The 19,863-nt window shown below is 37.8% G+C and overlaps 1 protein-coding gene across 5 annotated transcripts in view; it reads left to right on the plus strand.

Moving 5' to 3' along the window:
* The window catches only part of BTAF1 (B-TFIID TATA-box binding protein associated factor 1), a 113,585-nt gene that overhangs the window by 49,184 nt on the left and 44,538 nt on the right, over positions 1–19,863 (plus strand). For 3 of the 5 annotated variants that reach the window (XM_059662828.1, XM_059662829.1, XM_059662831.1), the window contains 11 exons: positions 1,322–1,411; positions 2,077–2,172; positions 2,269–2,445; positions 3,405–3,545; positions 4,350–4,474; positions 7,581–7,701; positions 15,495–15,599; positions 16,700–16,849; positions 17,151–17,293; positions 17,552–17,726; positions 19,561–19,764. In XM_059662828.1, coding sequence (XP_059518811.1) covers positions 1,322–1,411; positions 2,077–2,172; positions 2,269–2,445; positions 3,405–3,545; positions 4,350–4,474; positions 7,581–7,701; positions 15,495–15,599; positions 16,700–16,849; positions 17,151–17,293; positions 17,552–17,726; positions 19,561–19,764 — 1,527 coding nt within the window. The remainder of the gene's footprint in view (positions 1–1,321; positions 1,412–2,076; positions 2,173–2,268; positions 2,446–3,404; positions 3,546–4,349; positions 4,475–7,580; positions 7,702–15,494; positions 15,600–16,699; positions 16,850–17,150; positions 17,294–17,551; positions 17,727–19,560; positions 19,765–19,863) is intronic. The other 2 variants (XM_059662830.1, XM_059662832.1) reach the window with 2 other exon arrangements.

A 19,863-nucleotide genomic window follows, 5' to 3' on the forward strand; every position in this document is an offset into this window, starting at 1 on the left:
GGAGTAGATGTCCTGTGGGACCCAGTGGTGCAGTCTCCTTGACCACCTGAGCTGAGTGCTCCAGGAATGATGTCAGGAGGAACCCCGGCAGCTGAGATATCTCTCCTGAATCTCAGCCGCCACTTGTGGGAGCATGGCCAGCCCTTGTCACCTCTCCACGTTTCCAATCAGTCTCGCTGTCTACGGTTTCTTTATTATAATTTTTCTAACTTTATTTTCTTTGCCAATGAAGGGAACTGTGTCAAGCACAATCTGTTTTATCATGGTTTGTATTCTTTCCTCGTGTCCTTCTCAGGACCACTGCTTAAGGCATTTTCTATTACCAAGTAGAAAACTTTGGACTGATTTTCACCTTTCATATCATTTTTGTTGTATTTCTTTAGTGACTTGTTTATTTCTTTGTATTATAGTTCTCTCTCTATAATACAAAGGCTTGTATATCTCTCCCAGACAGTAAAAATTTCCTTTGGACAATTTTGATTAAAAGTAGAAATTTCCACAACAGCTTTTAAACCTCAAATATATTTCTTTTCTTCTTTTTCTTTTTCATAGCTGTTTGTTTTGGGCAAATATATTTCTTCAAAGAAAATCTTCAGCAGGTCCCAATATGTAATAGATATGAAAGTAAAGTTCCTCTGGTTGAAGTTGAGGGTTGTTGGTCTCAAACCATTCTCTTCCTCTTATATTGGCCTCTGGGTAATTTCAAAGACACTGGTTTGGAGTACCTTTAAGCAGTCTTTCTGCTCTTTGATAATATTTCTGTTTAAAGCTATTCATGTTTTAACTCAAAAGAGATCTTAGAATAAGTGGGTACAGTGTCAGTGGCCTGTTTTCTCCCTTCCATATGTTCCTTCAGACGGGTATAGGGCTATAATGAAGCATTAGTCATGAGATATTTTATTTGAATTGTCTTCTTTTGCCACTTAACACTGGTAGCTTTAGAACTTAGTTTTGATGCATATATTCTAAGATATTGATATTGGGACTTTGAAGAACAATATATGATACTTTCTTTAATGTGGATAATGCTGAATGCAAATAGAGGGTACAGGAGGGACAGCCAAGTGGATTACATATACCTCGGGAGGATATTAGAATAGCTATTATCTTAGCTTGATTTAAAAAACATTTTACATAACCAAGATTATAACATTTATATATGTATTTCTCCTTGAATAGTAGAAGAAAAAAAATTCTTGTGAAATATCACTTAGTTTATTCTAATATCTTAAAAGTCTAATATTCCTTTTCCAAATTAAAGAAGTTAAACTTGGTTTCTTAAGCATTTAACCTCTGACATTTGCTTTCTGGTTATTTCTAGGTTCGACATGGTGCAGGCACTGGACTTAGGGAAATACTTAAAGCTCATGGGAAAAGTGGTGGTAAAATGGGAGACAGTACTTTAGAAGAGGTAAGTCTAGTAAAGAAACAATTATTATCGAGTTTCAGTAGTTGGCTCTTCTTCCAAGTTAGAGAAGTAACAGAGCATGTACCATAAGGTAAAAATGAAAGGTAAATAATAAGAAATATGGAAAGGTGATTTTGAGGGGAAGAGTAAAAGTAAAAAGCTTAGGATGAAGTTTATTTATAGACAGGAAGAACAAGTTCACAGGAAAGATGTTCAGAAACATTGAGTGGAAAAAATATGTAGAAGCAATATTTGAGCAGGACATAATGGATTAGAAAGTAGAGTAAAATGAATAGGAGGATAGTTCAGAGGCCAGTGAGCAATATGATTGGTGTAGCATGGAGACACTGGTAATAGGATAGATAGTAAGTAAATGATAGATACAGTTGATATTGGAGCAGCCTTATGTAGTTTCTTCATTTCTCTTGGAGTGCAAATAGTATAATAGAATTCATGAATTTTAAAGATTTTGGTATAGTATATCTGAATCTAATAAGAGGATGTGATTAATATTAAAGATAGCAATTGGAACTGTAATATATTTTGGTTATATTCCTACAGCTAAAATAATCCATTCCAATATTTTAGTTTTTTGTTTTGGACCTAATATTTCCCCAACCCTCAATACAAAGTGTGATCTTTGTTACTAAAAAATGATTGTTTAACAGATGATTCAGCAGCATCAAGAGTGGTTGGAAGACTTGGTTATTAGACTCCTTTGTGTTTTTGCATTAGACAGATTTGGAGACTTTGTTTCTGATGAAGTAAGTATCACCTAAGGGAGGCTTTGCCCAATTAAATTTCAAATTCGGCAAAATAAGGCTTTTGAAATATGAGTTTTCTTCCTTTCTCATTTGTAGGTTGTGGCACCAGTTCGTGAAACTTGTGCTCAAACATTAGGTGTGGTGTTAAAACACATGAATGAAACAGGAGTTCATAAGACTGTGGATGTGCTGCTTAAGTTACTTACACAAGAACAATGGGAAGTTAGACATGGTGGTCTGCTAGGAATAAAATATGCTTTGGCAGTTCGTCAGGTAAACATTCAGTTTTTGAAGCATATATGGGAGAGTTTTTCCCCTCAGTTTCTTTTCATTAATGATATGAAATGGCCCTAGATTCTTAGTGTTACCCCAAATGTAAACAAGCTATTCTTAGGTAAGTCAGTCCTTCAAGATTTGCTTTTCTGAGATAGTGTCATAGAGATAGGTACAAATAACAATTTAAGTACAAATCAAAAGATGATGAATTAGGTTTAGAAACCTGTTATTGTTTCATAGCAAGACCAATTCTAGGTGAGATTCCATTGTATGTGATCACAGGAATGGCCTCTGAAGGCTGGCTCTATGAGGAACTTGAAAAAAGAGTAGATTGGAATAAAGAGAAGTAGGAAGGGGTTACTTTTCTTTCCCTCTTCTCATACCCTTTTTGGCTATCAGTGGGGTTGAATGAGAAATAGGCATTAAGGTTCTAATAGCAGGGTTATCTATGTATCTGTGGTCACATGGAATTCATAGTCTTACCTTGAGAACATGTTCTGATGTTTTAAATCACACTGAATAATAATAAAGTACTTGATATTGTAGTCTTCTGTAAATAGGATTAGCTATATAGGCTTCTATTGATGTTATTTTTCTTTTCTGTTTGTGATTCCTTTTTAAAAATATATATATATTATTGATTTTTTTATAGAGAGGAAGGGAGAGGGATAGAGAGTTAGAAACATCAATGAGAGAGAAACATCAATCAGCTGCCTCCTGCATACTCCCCACTGGGGATGTGCCCGCAACCAAGGTACATGCCCTTGACCGGAATCGAACCTGGGACCCTTCAGTCCGCAGGCCAACGCTCTATCTGCTGAGCGTTAGGGCTGTGATTCCTTTTTAATAAATAAAGATTTGGATTTATGTTTTCATATGGCAAATTTAATAAAAAATGTTGAAGCACAATATTTGTACTACAGAAAGTTAATTTATTTTGATGTACTGTTTTACAGGATGTAATTAATACTTTATTGCCTAAAGTTTTAACTAAAATAATTGAAGGACTCCAGGACCTTGATGATGATGTCAGAGCTGTTGCTGCAGCATCATTAGTACCTGTGGTAGAAAGCCTTGTGTATCTTCAGACACAAAAGGTAAATTTAATTTTTTTTCAATATTCTTCCTGTATAGCTTATTTACATTTGGGGTATAAAGTATTAAGAAAAACATTGACTACTTTTTTTCCCTTACCCTTCATTTTTCTTATGACAGTCCTCTGGTATATACAATTCAATTATACATTATCCTTAGGAAGAGTGAATTGTGACTATTAACCTTCTACCCATTCACATACACATACTATGCAGGGAACTTCCTTGAGAAAAATGCAAACATTTCTTCTTTAGTTTACTCTTGGTTTTCAGACATACGAGATTGTTTTGATTTTGGTTTTTGGCTTTTGGTTTTTTAATCTGGTCTCATTTTTTGAAGTGACTCTCTCAAGGTCTCTCTGTTTCCCTTCTATTATCAAAACCAGAACATGTGTATTTGGAAGTGCAGCAAGCAGTATTTTACAAATGAAATTTGTCTTTAGTACTGTTTTAAATAAAATTACAAAGAGGGTCATGTCTATATGTCAACACTGTATTGTTTTCACAGTTTAGTTTTTTACATAAAGTATTGGCTATTTTATTTCCTGAATTCTCCCTCCCATTGCGAATCCGGTTAGGAAGAGAAATTTCAAAATAGATGTGAGTGGCATTAAAAACGGGTAGGGAATTGTTAAAGGCAAATAATATCCCCTTTTTAACTTTGCTCAAAACCGACTCTATTCAAGATCATTGGGATTGTATATGTTATTGAATTAGTAGTGACTCCTGGGATACAAACGACCTGGCATGGCTTGTGAATATATTGTGTAAAATTAGTAACTGTTTCCTTGATAACTGATCTTATAGGTACCCTTCATTATAAATACATTATGGGATGCTCTTCTGGAACTAGATGATCTAACAGCTTCAACCAATAGTATTATGACTCTTCTTTCATCCCTGTTAACTTACCCTCAGGTCCAACAATGCAGGTAATTATTTCTATTTAGTGGAATAAAGTAAAAAGTATTTACATAAATTTCCAATACTTAAGCCTAAAAATATAATAGTCTAGCTTTTAGGAATAGTACTGAAGTTGGTGATGCCCAAAACTACAATTTTCAGGAAGCCTCCACCTGCCCCCCCCTCTGCCCCCCCCCCCCCCAAAAAAACTATCTAGCCACTAGCACATTTGGGACTGGAGCTTAAAAAGGTCATATTCTTTTATGCTTGGGTTACTTTGGTTATAGAAGTCTTCATCTTATTCATCTTATAATAGTTGACTTCAGAAATATAATTATTGCATTTTATTTTCACCTCTAGCCCCAAAATGTAGAATTTTTGCCTAATTTAATGATATTTAGTTAGCAGAATTATCATTGAATACCAGCATTGCATTTTCCAAAATTTGCTTCTCTAGGCACTTTTCCCTTGTAATGTTTACTTTAACTCTTGTTCTTGACTTCAAGAATTACTCACCAGGAAGAAGATACATAGTAATCTATATATATAACACCCTAAGTGACCAGTCAATTGTTTGGCCAGTCGACCGTCTGACTGGTCACTATGATACGCACTGACCACCAGGGGACAGACACTCAGCGCAGGAGCTGTCCCCCTTTGGTCAGTGTGCTTCCACAGCAGGAGCGACGCTCAGCAAGCTTACCAAGTGGCAGCTAGTGCAGCGGGAACGGGAGAGCAGGAGTGGTGCAGCACTTGGCCTGGGCTCGGGTACCTCCCCGGCCGCCTGCCGCTTTGCTGGCAGTCTGACATTCCACAAGGGGTCCTGGATTGTGAGAGGGCGTAGGCCAGGCTGAGGGACCCCACTCAGCACAAATATAATGTCCAAAGGCAGAGAGATTGAGTGAAGCCAAAAAACAAATAAAAGAATTTAGTGTCATGTACTTTCCTTTCCTGATATTTGAAATGAAATTCAGCTAATTAATGTTTTTCCTGCTTTTTAGACTGGCTCCTGAATGTTATTGTTTCTATTAATAGTATCCTTGAAGATAAATAAGTAAAAATTTTTATGCAACTTTAAAAAAATCACAGATGAGCCCTGGCCAGTTTTGCTCAGTGGATAGAGCGTCAGCCTGCGGACTGAAGGGTCCCGGGTTCGATTTTGGCCAAGGGCACATGACCTGGTTGTGGGCTCGATCTCCCCCAGTTGGGGACGTGCAGGAGGCAGCCAATTAATGATTCTTGCCATTGATTCTTCTATCTCTCTAGCTCTCTCCCTTCCTCTCTGAAATCAATAAAAATATATTTAAAAAAAATCACAGATGAGGAAATTCATTGCTGTTCTTAGCCTAGTGAGGGTGTTCGGTGACTGTTCATATGATTATGATCATAAATTATTTTTGACTCTGAATGAATATTTCCAAGAAATAATCATAGATGCATGAAAATGTGTAGAGAATGTTTCAAATAGTGCCGACCAACTGGTAATACTTCAATGTTAAATTTAGGTTAGCAGGATAGCCCACAAATTGGAAGAGCTAAATAAGTACCTGTACAAGTAAATGAATAGAAAAATTGAGGTGATAGTGCATATATTTCAGATGCTTTCATTAGTAATAAAAGCTATAGGGAGTAAATGAGTTAATCTGTGTGAAAGCTCTTCTCAAGCTGCAAAATGTAAGAGCTTTTAATTACCCTTAGTTAGGAATTGGCAACCTTTTTGTGAAGTCAAATAATTATCTTTTTGGCTTTGTAGGCCATGCGATCTCTCAAAATTACTCAACTCTTCAGATAATGATTATTTTGGCCTTGTGGGCCATGTGATCTCTGTCAGAACTACTCAGTTCTGCTAATGTAACACAAAAGCAGCCATAGACAATACATGAAAGAGTAAATATGTCTGTTTCCAATGAAACTTTTATTTTAAAACCAGGTAGAGTGGATTTAGTCTGTGGGCCTTAGATTTATTGACATCTGCTCTAAATAAAGGACTTAGGACTTTAAAAAAAATCACCAACTAGATAGTGTTAGGAAAGCAACATAATGTAAGAAAATGAAAAAATGTAGTGAAAGTTCTGTTGCCACAATGTGAAATAATGTACTTTTAAATTTTCTTTTTTCAAAATTGCTTTATTGGAACATTTGTTCATATATTGTGCTATTTGGCAGAAACTTTCTAGTTTATGTCAGAAGAAATGCAGCATGTCATTTGGAGCATGAGGAGTTACACTATTAACAAGACGTTGTTACTATGCTTTTACATATTTTGAGTCTGTGTTGCATGTGTACTAAATGTGTAAATTAATGTAAGAAGTCATTTTTTATACAAACCTTCAAGTATGGAAATATTAAAAGATAGGCCACCTGAGAGGAACTACAAAACAACAGATAAATAGTTACACTGACATATTCTTTTTTTATTCATGCTTTTTTCTACAGAGGTATGTATTCCAAATGCTATTTACAAATCATTTCCTCATTCCAGGTAACTTTTATAAATCACTCATGGTTGTGACAGGAATCTTATGGCTCAAGTTGTCAGCCTAGATGTGGCTTTGCTTGCTTTCCTATTTACAATCTAACCTGTAAGAAGGAAGATATTTGAGTTTTCTTAACTAAGTAATACTAAATCAGGATACATTTCAAAGCTACTACCATACCACCTTTTGCTCATTTGACATGTGGCAGAGATGGCCCCAGAGTGGATGTAAATGATGTGTATGTTATGGTTGCCCACAGGAGAGGAGTAAGGATTAGCAATCCTGATTTTGTGTAGGCTACTACCAGCTAAGATACATGCCCCCCCCCCTTTTTTTTGAGTAAGAACAGATTGGGAATAAAAGCATTATATTGGAAAGTTCTAAGTTGATAAAGGTAATTTATGACATTAGCACCATAGAAGAACCTAATGTTAATATTTCTGTTCTTCTTTATGACTATTTACTTTGGCTATACTGGTGCTGTAATAACAGTTTTGATTGAAGATATTAAATGAAGGTTCAAATGAAAATTGTATTATATTTTTTAGAATTTACTCCTCTAAAAAGATAACAGGTCCACAAGGAAATGATATTTAGGTAATGTATCAATGGAGTTTCAACTGAGAATAATTAGATTAACTTGTGTCTTCTTTATTAGTATTCAGCAGTCACTCACAGTTTTAGTTCCACGTGTCTGGCCATTTTTGCATCACACTATATCATCAGTTCGAAGAGCAGCATTGGAAACTCTGTTTACGTTATTATCAACACAGGACCAGGTAAGAAGGAATAACTATGTATAGCAATCTTGAAATTTATGTAAATTAATTTTTTAAAGTAAATTGGATCATCAGGTTACCGTTACTACATATCCAAGGATCAGGAGAATGCTGGGCCTAGTAGAAATAGTATGGTGACCATATAGACACAAAAGGATATAATCACGATGAAGGCAGGAATGTTTTAATAGTAATATTTTCATCTAGGTTATATTACTAGCACTTGAAATAATGTTTAACACATAGAAGGCCCTCAGTAAATATTATGAAAGATTGAATAGTCCCTTCCTGTCAAAGACCTTTATTCTGTCTTTGCTGATGAATTTGATGGTTGGCAGAACCCATCTCAGATTAGAAGGTTACATTTGAAGCTCTGTAGTACTTCTAAAGATTAACAATGAAATTGCTAGGCACTTGCTTCTTCTTAAGGATAACTCAATTTTAAGAGCATGATATTTCCAAGGATAGAATACTTCAGAAGTCACACACTGAAATGTGTATAGCAATCATTCAGGTAATATTCACATTCCTATTTTTTTAAATAACCCTATGGGTCAAACAAAATACTAGAATTTAGAAAACTATGATAAGGAATCCATTCATCTTTCATGCTCTTATTTATAGGTACTACCGTTTGAGCCAGTGACCTTTAAAAAGCATTCATTGATTTTTTTTTTTTTAGACAATAGATTATAGTACAGATAAATGTCTCCTTTGTGTTCACTAACCATGCATTTCTATGTGAATTAGGGATATTCCATATAGACTTGCTTTAATCTACAGCATGCTACTGTGTTGCACTTCTATGAATCAGCATCTTTAAATTTTGTTTTGCATTATCTTTTTTATTTTGTCTACTCAGACTCTTCTGAGGAGAAACTATCAGGTCTGCTTTGTAATCCTCAGTTGATCAGGCATGGGTTGATATGACAAAACTGGCATGGGTTATTCTGAATTTTTACTTTATTTTTGTTTTAGTTTTGTGGTTTTTATCTAAATGTTTTTGATGTACGAACTGTAGTCTTAAATTCACTTGGATAGGCCTCTTAAAGTTACCAAATTTCTTGCCTTCGTGTTGTTCTTTTTTTAAAAATAAATCCATAGGACTTAAAAAATACACACACACACACACACACACACACACACACACACACAGAGACTGGGGGCCCAGCACACAAATTTGTGCACCCTGAAAGGAACTATGGGCTGCGAGGCTGTGGTAGGCACAGGGGCGGGTCTTGGCCCAACCTCCTAGCCCTCGCCCGGCCCCTCCCATTGTGGCCCCCAGTTTTGTCTGTCGGCAGCCCCGCTCCCGCTGCCGCTGCTGACAGCACAGAGTGTTTGGGACCGGTGCCAGCAGCAGGTGCAAGTAGTGGCTGCTGCCCTGATAGCCCCTCAGGAGCAGGGGGAGGTGGAGAAGCCCTCAGGGGCAGTCAGGGCCAGCATCCACCACTTGCACCCACTGATGGCACCGAGTGATTGAGACTGGCGTCAGGTATCAGCAGCGGGTGCGAGCGGTGCGAGTGCTGGGTGAGACCACCATGCTCAGGAGTAAAGAATTTTCAGTAACCATCAGAGATTCGCCCCGATGACAACGACCGGCGCCCTGCCTTGGTCTGGTGCCCCCATTCACCTGCTCTACCATCCTGCCGTGGCCAATGCCCGTCATGTTCTGCACACCCCCCACCCCCCGGTGGTCAGCACACGTCATAGTGACTGGTTGTTCAGTTGTTCCACCATTTGGTTTATTTGCATGTTAGCCTTTTATTATATAGGACTAGATACCTGTTGCACGAAGAGATTCATGCAATAGACCTTCCCTTCCCTTGGCTGCTGGCACCAGTTTTCCTCTGGCACCCGGGACCCGGCCTTCGCTCTGGCTGGGCTCCTGCCAGAGCCTCCCCCGCTCCAGCTGTCAGGCCTCGCGGCTCCGCCCATCCCAGGGCTGTGAGGCCTCGCGGCTCCGCTGATCCCGGGGCTGTGAGGCCTGGGGGCTCCGCCGATCCCGGGCTGGGAGGCCTCGCTGCTCAGCCGGCTTCGGGCCGTTTGGCTTCGGTCCACTGCTTGGAGCCTACCTATGCAAATTAACTGCTATCTTTGTTGGCAGTTAATTTGCATATCGCCCTGATTAGCCAATGGGAAGCGTGTCGGAGGTATGGTTAATAAAAGACCCTATTTGTCTTTTATTAGATTAGATTTTTATTGATTTCAGAGAGGAAGAGAGAGGGAGAGAGATAGAAACATCAATGATGAGAGAGAATCATTGATCGGCTGCCTCCCGCATGCCGGGATCGATGTGGAATTGAACTGTGACCTGGTACATAGGTCAGTGCTCAACCACTGAGTCACACCAGCTGGGCCATAGTTTGCATTAAAGTTAACTCTGCCCTAACTGGTTTGGCTTAGTGGATAGAGTGTCGGCCTGTGGACTGAAGGATCCCAGGTTCGATTCTGGTCAAGGGCATATACCTTGGTTGCGGGCACATCCCCAGTAGGGAGTGTGCAGGAGGCAGCTGAATTGATGTTTCTCTCTCATCAGTGTTTCTAACTTTCTATCCCTCTCCCTTCCTCTCTATAAAAAAATCAATAAAATATATATTAAAAAAATAAAGTTAACTCTTTGTCTTATAAATTCTGTGATTGTTGAGAAGTGTACAATGATAGATATAAATAATTATAATATCATATAGAATAGTTCAGTGCCTTGAAAAATGCCTTTCGTGTGTCCCTGGAGCCTTTTGAGCTGTTGTCCCAGTGCTGGAACTCTGAAGGACTGTGTCCAATTAAGTCTGTCCACAGGCCCTTTAAGAGGAATGCCTGGGACTCCAGCAGCCTTCTGTCTCAGCCACAATTCTCATTGGTTTTTACAGCCAGAAATTATGGAGACTTCTCTTCCTGGCACTGGAACCCTGACCACTTTCTCCTTGGGGGACCCCTGCAGTTGAGATAACACTCCAAGATATTTATACACCACACATAGATATGGGACCAGCCTGTGCGGTCTCTATCCTTCCTACCAGTCTCGATGTAGCTTCTTTATATTCTTAGTTGTAGGACTACTGTTTGGCTAGATTTCAGGTGGTTCTGAATGATGTTTGTTCTGTAGTTTAGTTGTAATTTTGATCTTTCAGTTCTTAATTTACATGGAGACCAAATGAATTGTCTATTGAATTGCTTTCCCACTCCTGAATATGAAATCATCTTAAGTACAAAGTGAAAAAATTAACCTCATTTCTAAATTACTAGTAACTTTATTCTGGTTTTAATGTCTAACTTTTCAACCTATTCCTCCAGGGTAATTTGGTGAGGCTAAACCTGGCTGTAGCTCAGTGCATCAGATACCTCATAAAACTGATGCCTCTGTTCTCTTGAAAGTTCTGATTATCTTTAATAATTTTGTTTTGTTTTGCTTTATAAAACCAGAAGACTTTATGAGAAAGATGTTCTTAATCTTAAAATTTATTTGATCATAAATATATATGCAGGCATGCCATTCTCTAAAAGGTCTTTAAATAGAACCATCCTATCTAATAAAGAGGGAATATGCTAATTGACCATCACACTATCGGAAAGATGGTGTCCATAGCCAATAAGGAGGGCATATGCTAATTGACTGCCACACCCTCAAAGATGGCAGCATCCACAATAAATAAGGAGGGAATATTCTAATTGACTGTCACGCCCTCAAAGATGGTGGCACTCAGTCCCCTCAACCCTACCGGGGCGGCAGGCGCAGCAAGGCCTGGGCCACCCCCAGGCGGGACTAGCAGCTCCACACGCCTGCCTCCGGAGCCCCCCAGTCCCCCACATGCCCAGGGCCACCCCGAGGTGCAGACAAACCTCAGATGGCGGCTGCCCAGCCGCCCATGGCTGCCCGAGGCTCAGGTAACCAGGGCCAGCCGAGGCTTGCGCTGCCAGCAGTGGCAGCAGCAGAGGTGTGATGGGGTGTTGCCTTCCCCTGATCACCGGGTCACCTGCCCCTGAGGGCTCCTGGACTGGGCTGAGGAACCCCCCTCTCCAGTGCATGAATGTGTTTTAATCCATTGATTTTTTTAGAGAGAATGGAAGGGAGGGGGGAGAGAGAGAGAGAGGGGAGGGGAGGGGGGGAGGGGAGGGGAGGGAAAGATCGGTGTGACAGAAATACATCGATTGGTTGCTTCCCGCATGTACCCCTACCAGGCTGGGATCAAACCTGCAGCCCTTTTTTAGTGTTTGGGCAGTGCTGTAACCACTGAATAACACCAGCTAGGGCTTATCACTTTTTTATAGCTTCTTTCCAGATCTTCCCTGCCACCCAAACTCATTTGCTGTGGAGATAGAAAAAATGATTAATTTGCCTATAAGCAAGAATCAGATGTTCATGGTAATGACGACCAGATTGCTGCTTTTTTCCACACCTACCCATTTTGCAGGAATACTTACTTGCAGGAAGATAAAGGGGGTGGGGGTAGGGACATAGCAAAGGGTGCTGGCAAGATCTTAAGCCCTCCTAGGATACCAATTTTGCCAGTTAGGGATTTATTGCCAACTACAATTCTGTGCAAGGACTAAAAATAGTAAAGTCCCTGCTGTGCCCGGCTCCCTCACTATAATCCAGTTAAATAAACCTATAAATACAAAGCAACAGCAGTAAGTTACCTGTCTAAATCAATGCCTACTAGAAGGCAGGTGTAAAATAAATGAAAATCGGTGGGCCAACTTTCAGTTTTATAAGAGATGGATTGACCCTGGATTGGCAAACTATACCTTGTGATTTTTAAAAAAATATATTTTATTGATTTTTTACGGAGAGGAAGGGAAGCGGATAGAGAGTTAGAAACATCGATCAGCTGCCTCCTGCACAACCCCTACTGGGGATGTGCCCGCAACCAAGGTACATGCCCTTGACCGGAATCAAACCTGGGACCTTTCAGTCCGCAGGCCAACACTCTATCCACTGAGCCAAACTGGTTACGGCTACCTTGTGATCTTTTAAGATAGTACTAATAGTGAGCTAAAGGCATGTTACTTTTTGGAACTATATCTAAAAGGAGATACTTGGCCCGGCCGGTGTGGCTCAGTGTTTGAGCATCAATCTATGAACCAGGAGGTTACCGTTGGATTCCTGGTCAGGGCACATGTCTGGGTTGTGGGCTTGTGCAGTTGGGGTGTGCAGGAGACAGCCAATCAGTGATCGTCTCTCATTGGTGTTTTTATCTCTCTCTCCCTTCCTCTCTAAAATCAATAAAAATATGTATATATAAAGGAGATATTTGTACAATTGTTCAGGTGGACTAAATTTGGTCTATAGATGTTTTCCCAGCCTTGCCTTATTTTATGCTAAGCAGACTTTATACTATTCGACTAGAGAAACTGCATTTTTTTAAATTGTTTATAGTATTACATATGTCTCCTTTTTCCCCTGATTGACCTCACCACCACCAACACTCCCACCCCTCAGGACAAGCCCCCACCGCCCCAGTGTCTGTGTCCATTGGTTATGCTAATATGCATGCATACAAGTCCTTTGGTTGATCTCTTAAATGCGCGCCCCCCCCCCCATTTATGTTGTTCATTACATACCACATGAGTGAGATCATGTGATATTTATCTTTCTCCGACTGGCTTATTTCACTTAGGAGAATCTACATTTTTTTAAATGCTAATTCCTGTGATGATATTGATCTATGTATTCTGGGACGGATTTTTTTATTTGGTTGGATTTTTTGTTTTTGTTTTCTCTGTATTCTTTAAATTTTATTTTTCTCTTTATTTTATTTATTAAGTTTACTTTTTAGAGCAGTTTTATGTTCACAGCATATACCTCCTCCCCACCATCAACATCCCACACCAGAGCGGTACATTTATTATAATCAGTGAGACAACATTAACACATCATTATCAAAGTCTATAGTTTACATTAGGTTTCAGTCTTGATATTATACATTCATTTTATAGGTTTTAACAAATGTATAATGACATATTGTCATTATTGTATCAAACAGAATAGTTTCTCTAAATTCTGCCACTCTCCACCCCCACTCCCCCTTCTCTACCTATTTATCCTTTCCTCCCCCTTGTTGTTTTTAATAAGTATAAAGTAGAATTTACTATAGTAATTAAGCTTGTAGCCTGAGAAGACTACTACAGTTTATATCACATTTATTGTTTATAAATATAGGAGAAACAGTATTCCTCTATAGATACAGCTTTGGGATCTACAAGCATCTGTTTGGATTTCCAGTGGGGTTGAGGGTGGTAAATATGATGGGGAAGAAATCATAAGAGAGAAGAGATTATAGAAGAGTAACATTAAAATATTTGCTTGCTGCTGTTATAGCTTTCCTAATTCTGTTGAGATTGTCCCTAATTCTGTCTGATGAGAAAAAGAGCTTCTCAGTTTCTCTTTCCCTTTCAATGAAAAGTAGTTAAGGCATAGCATATCAGTAAGTAGGCTACCCTAGCTGATGATTTTGTTGTCTGTTTTAAACATCTTTCAAACTACTTTGAGAACATATAATCCTGGTCCTATCTTTGTTATTAATTAGTTTTCCATTGGCTAGAAAATTACACATAGCTAAGTTATGCATTATCCCTAGAACTTCTAGCTTCCTGAAATTTCAGTTTAAATTTTCAAATTTCTCTTCATACTCTTCCAAACAACGTATGTTTGCTTTAAAAAATTATGGTGGGCCCTAGCTGGCTTGGCTCAATGGATAGAGCGTCAACCTGCAGACTGAAGGGTCGCAGGTTCGATTCCAGTCAACGGCATATGCCTGGATTGCAGGCTCGATACCCAGTAGGGGGCGTGCAGGAGGCAGCCAATCAATGATTCTCTGTCATCATTGATGTTTCCGTCTCTCTCTCCCTCTCCCTTCCTCTCTGAAATAAAAATAAATAAATAAATAAATAAATAAATAAATAAATAAATAAATAAATAAATAAAATTATGGTGGAGTGTGGTGATAAATACTGTGAATTAGTTATTAGAATTTTTCGGTTGGTCAGTCTTATTCATTGAGCTTGTAATTATTTGAACAACAATAGACATGTGAGATTCCTTTCTGAGAATCCTGGGCACACAATAGGTGTTTGGTTGAGCACTATTTGATTGCTTACTTTGGGTGAACTTTTGAATTGTTGAAAAATTCCTTATGTTGAGGTGCTAAATCTGGGCATAAGGGAATCCCTGAACCCTCTGAAATTGGGAGCAAAATGTTACACCTAAATATGTATGTAACTGATTTTTCAAAGAAAGGAGTGTGCATAGTTTTCTTCAGATTTTCAAAGGGCCCCTGAACCAAAATAGATTAGGAACCTCTGCCTTAATTTTATAGCAAACTCAAAGTAGAGTTTTGAAGATTGGTATCATCTTATAATTCTTTACTTGGATTATTGGTGAGCACAGCATCAGAATTTGAATTCTGATCATCCAGCACAGCAGCAGAAATCTGATCATCTTTCAAATTTCCCTGACAAAGCAGTGATAAATAATGTAACCAAGGATATGTTGCTGGTTAGAGCTTCCTTCCATATGGAGGATGATTTCAACATTTTGAAGCAAAATTTAGTGTTGTTAATCATAGTCAGACCTCTCCAGTTTCCTAGCAATTATATGCTATTCAGTTTCTCCAGACTACTGGTGGTGGTGTTCTAAAATATTGTCAGAATTTATCACTAGTTGAACCTTTTTGATAAAGCTAAATAGTCTTTTTATGGTAATACTTAAGATTATTTGACTTATTTATAACTCTTCAGATAAGCTAATACCCATGAGTTATGTGCTAAAGCTTTGATTCTGTTTTTGTTTTCAGAACTCTTCATCTTGGCTTATACCTATTCTGCCTGATATGCTGCGACACATTTTTCAATTTTGTGTTTTAGAAAGCAGCCAGGAAATTCTGGACCTCATTCACAAGGTACCCAGTGAATATATCTGTACTCCTTTTCCTAATAACTTGGTAGTTTTAAAATTCTTTCATAATTGCTATACTGCTGTTGGTTAGAGGTTTTTAAGAAATTAGAAATCACCTAAGAGATTTGTAAAGTCTGGAGATCTGCAAGGTGAGACAAGGAAATAGGCTTCTTATGCAATATAATAGTTAAGTCTGACTGGCCATGCTTCTCTTTCTTATGTGACCTTCTGTGCAATTATTTTAAGTTAAGTATTTTTCGGATAGCCTCAATATAGAAAATAAAATGAAGGAAAGACTGCTTTTCTCTATCACTCATTTTGCTGTTTATCAGAATGCTTATTGATCTGCAAAGTATCTTTTGGGATTTATTGGTGATCTGTAGAGTCTGTCATAGTTTAGTACTTTCCTCCCTTACTTAGCAAGATTGGTTATATGTGTTGGAATGTTTAAAGAAGGACCATGTGATATATTTAATAACATTTATGGGAGAGGGGAATTGCACTATTGTACCTTTAAAGCCCATTAAATTAATCTTGAATTATTGGCTCATTGTTAACAGTGGTGTTATTTCTACCACTGTTATTTCATCCTGGTAGTTCCCATGTAATGTTAGTCATCAAGTAAGGTATCTTATGAATAAGTAAGCTCATGAATCAAGACTTATACTGTTCTTAATTTATACTAGGATATTATGATCTCAAAAGTTAGAGGATATTTATCATGAATTCTTATATCTCGAAGTGAGTTGAATGTGGGACTGTATTAGTATTGAACTTTATGATATATGCAAAGGATTGCATTGACTTATTGAGATTTTGACAACACTTATCATTTTTAGGGTATACTTTATTTTAAATGACTTTCATAAAATAATGAAAATTTTTTTAACTTTCTTTTTTATTACATTTTAAATGTACAAACCTACCAAAAAAACCCAAACATCCCAGTATTTTAAAAATAGGCCTCTATATTGAATTTTAAAATTAATCTATACTGTTTCTGAAAATTTTTTTTCCCAATTCGCTTTCCCTAACAATAAGTATTAGGATTTATTAGCCCTTACTAGAAAATTTTCACTTTCATGTTCCCCCTTCACTCTGTAGGTTTGGATGGAATTGTTGAGCAAGGCTTCAGTTCAGTATGTGGTAGCAGCTGCTTGTCCATGGATGGGTGCTTGGCTTTGCTTAATGATGCAACCTTCACATTTACCTATTGATTTAAATATGTTGCTGGAAGTAAAAGCTAGAGCCAAGGTAAGTGAAAGGGACATACTATATTTGCATGTTTAGCTCATAATAATTAATATGGTAACCACATAGGAAATCTGTATTTTATTATAAGTGTGATTTTATTAATTTAGCTTAATGGGAAATTATTTTATTAGGATCTTAACAAAGTACATAGTAATTTTTATCCATTAAAATTTTGTGAAAAGAACTGTATTTTACTGAGATTATAACAAATAAAAATATTTTTGATGTTGCTATTAAACTTTAATGATTACTCTTTATTGTTTTATGGTTTTTGGTTGTTTGTTTTTTTCATTCCCTCTAGGAAAAAACAGGTGGTAAGATACGCCAAGGCCAAAGCCAGAGTAAAGAAGTACTTCAGGAGTACATTGCAGGTGCAGACACCATTATGGAAGACCCTGCAACCAGGGATTTTGTGGTTATGCGGGCCAGAATGATGGCAGCCAAGTGAGTATACATAAATTCAAAAGTCATTTAACCCAGAGATTCCTCTAATGTGTCTGTTAATCCTTCCTCCATCACACTGTTTACAAAGGAAAAAAAATTAACATGTAAGGAAACTTAATTTTTTGAAGTTTTAAATAGGATTTATATATTTTTGTGAAGGTAAGATTGGAGTTATGTCTTCTTGGTAAAAGTTAGCTTCAATAGGGGAAACTTTACCTCAAGTAACTTGTATAGTAACTTCTTTTTTCTCCCTTTTAGGTTGTTAGGAGCACTTTGTTGCTGTATTTGTGATCCAGGTGTAAATGTAGTAACCCAAGAAATTAAACCAGCTGAATCCCTTGGCCAGTTACTACTCTTCCATTTGAACTCCAAATCTGCCTTACAGAGAATTAGTGTTGCTTTGGTAATCTGTGAATGGGCTGCTTTACAAAAGGTAAGATTTTGCTCAAAAAGAAATTAAGTTACATTAAGTAAATTTTCAGTATCTGTTAGGATTATTTTCATTATATTTTATAAACAGAAAAGTATTCCAGGTTATATTGAAATATTGTTGGTCTCTCATTTGCCTTTAACCCTGGACTTTTTTTCTTAGAATTCCTAGTCTTATACCTGAGACTGCTAGTTATGCCTGTACTTAACATTTACTCTTGATCTACTCTCTGTTAAGAAATATCCCTCCTCTCAGCTGGCATGGCTCAGTGGTTGAGCATCAACCTGTGAACCAGGAGGTCAGGGTTCGATTCCAGGTCAGGACACATTCCTGGGTTGTGGGCTTGATCCCTGTGGTGTGGGGCAATGTGATTCTCTCTCATCACTGATGTTTCTATCTCTCTCTCCCTCTCCTTCCTTTCTGAAATCATTAAAAATATATTTTAGCCCTAACCGTTTTGGCTCAGTGGGTAGAGCATTGGCCTGCGGACTCAAGGGTCACAGATTAGATTCCGGTCAAGGGCATGTACCTTGGTTGCGGGCACATCCCCAGTGGGGAATGTGCAAGAGGCAGCTGATCAATGTTTCTAACTCTCTATCCCTCTCTCTGCCTCTCTGTAAAAAATCAATAAAATATATTTTAAAAAAGAAATGTCCCTCCTAATAAAACATGTGTATGTATGGAAGCAGTTTAGAAATTATTGGTCATTTATTCCTCTATATCTCTCTCAGATATCACTGAAAACTACCAAAGATAAGAGGCTTTGAGTACTAGAGATCCATTTGTATGAGTAGTCTAGCAAGGGCAGAATTTTTGGTCACACAAAGAATTATCTCCACATTTAAGCCAAAAATCTTTGTTTCCAAATAATCCATACCATGTATCCCCTTTAACTTCTAGTAAGATGTATGACTTTGTATAAGAATTGTTTCTGTAAATTAAAGAAACTTCCTGCTGGCTTTGTTTATTCCATTGACTGGAATTCTGGAAATTTAACTGTCTGCACTTGCTGTGAGAGTTGCTTATTACTGCCTTTTAGCATTTTGTCAGATCTGTGCCCAAAAGTAATTGAGCCATGCTTTATTGCAACTGAGACCCCAGTTTTGCTTCTGGAAAAAGCAAGGCTCATCTGTTTTTAGGGACGACTCATTGTGCTGGAGAGGCAGTGATGCTGTGTTTTTGTGCCTCTCAGACTCAGCAGCAAGTGTTGACAGTTCGGTTTCTGGACCCTCACAGAGCTTCTCTGGATTTACTCTGTGAAGCCCAGGCTGATCACCCAGATCCCACAGAACCCCTCATGTCTCACCACTGAGGCCATTCCCCTTCTGGTTGGGGCAGGCAACAACCAGACAGAGTGGGAAGGGTTAGTTAAATTTGGGGGCAGGTAAGTAGCTTTTAAATTATATACCCATTTCTACAGTATGGCATGTGAAGCTATGGGTTCGACTGTTAAGATATCTAATAATGAGTTTTTAAATAACATTTTTTGTGCATGCTAAGTGTTCTTATCTGACTGATTTCTTTTTACAGTTATGTATTTTTAAATCTGTGCTATATAGATGTAAACTTAGAATAAATTCAGAGTAAAGTAACAGTAATTAGTTGGCAAATGTAATGGAACTTTAATAGTTCCATGTGCATGTTCTTTATTCATTCATATTAAAAATTTAGAGTAGTTTGGGTGTGATACCTTTTCTCTGTGCAACTAACTGTTGTTTAGGAGATAACATAAATTGAAAATGAGGAATTTAGAACTTGGCAGTTTGCAAGTGAAAATTTATGCATCTTTAGAATTATGTTTATTTGCTCTGAATATTTGTTGTCTGTTATATTTTAGGAGTGTAAAGCTGTTACGCTAACTGTGCAGCCACGTTTACTTGATATCCTTTCAGAACACTTATATTATGATGAAATTGCCGTCCCATTCACACGAATGCAGAATGAGTGTAAACAGCTTATTTCATCTTTAGCTGATGCACATATTGAAGTTGGTAATAGAGTAAACAACAATGTTTTTACAATAGATCAAGCTAATGACCTGGTGAGTAAAGAAGTAACTTTCTTAATTTTAGATTGAGCATGAAATAAAACAATGATTTGTTGAATCTTTCTGTGGCTCGATATCCTGTCATTTCTATCC

Source organism: Myotis daubentonii, chromosome 13 (assembly GCF_963259705.1).
Source record: "Myotis daubentonii chromosome 13, mMyoDau2.1, whole genome shotgun sequence".
Lineage (NCBI taxonomy): Eukaryota > Metazoa > Chordata > Mammalia > Chiroptera > Vespertilionidae > Myotis > Myotis daubentonii.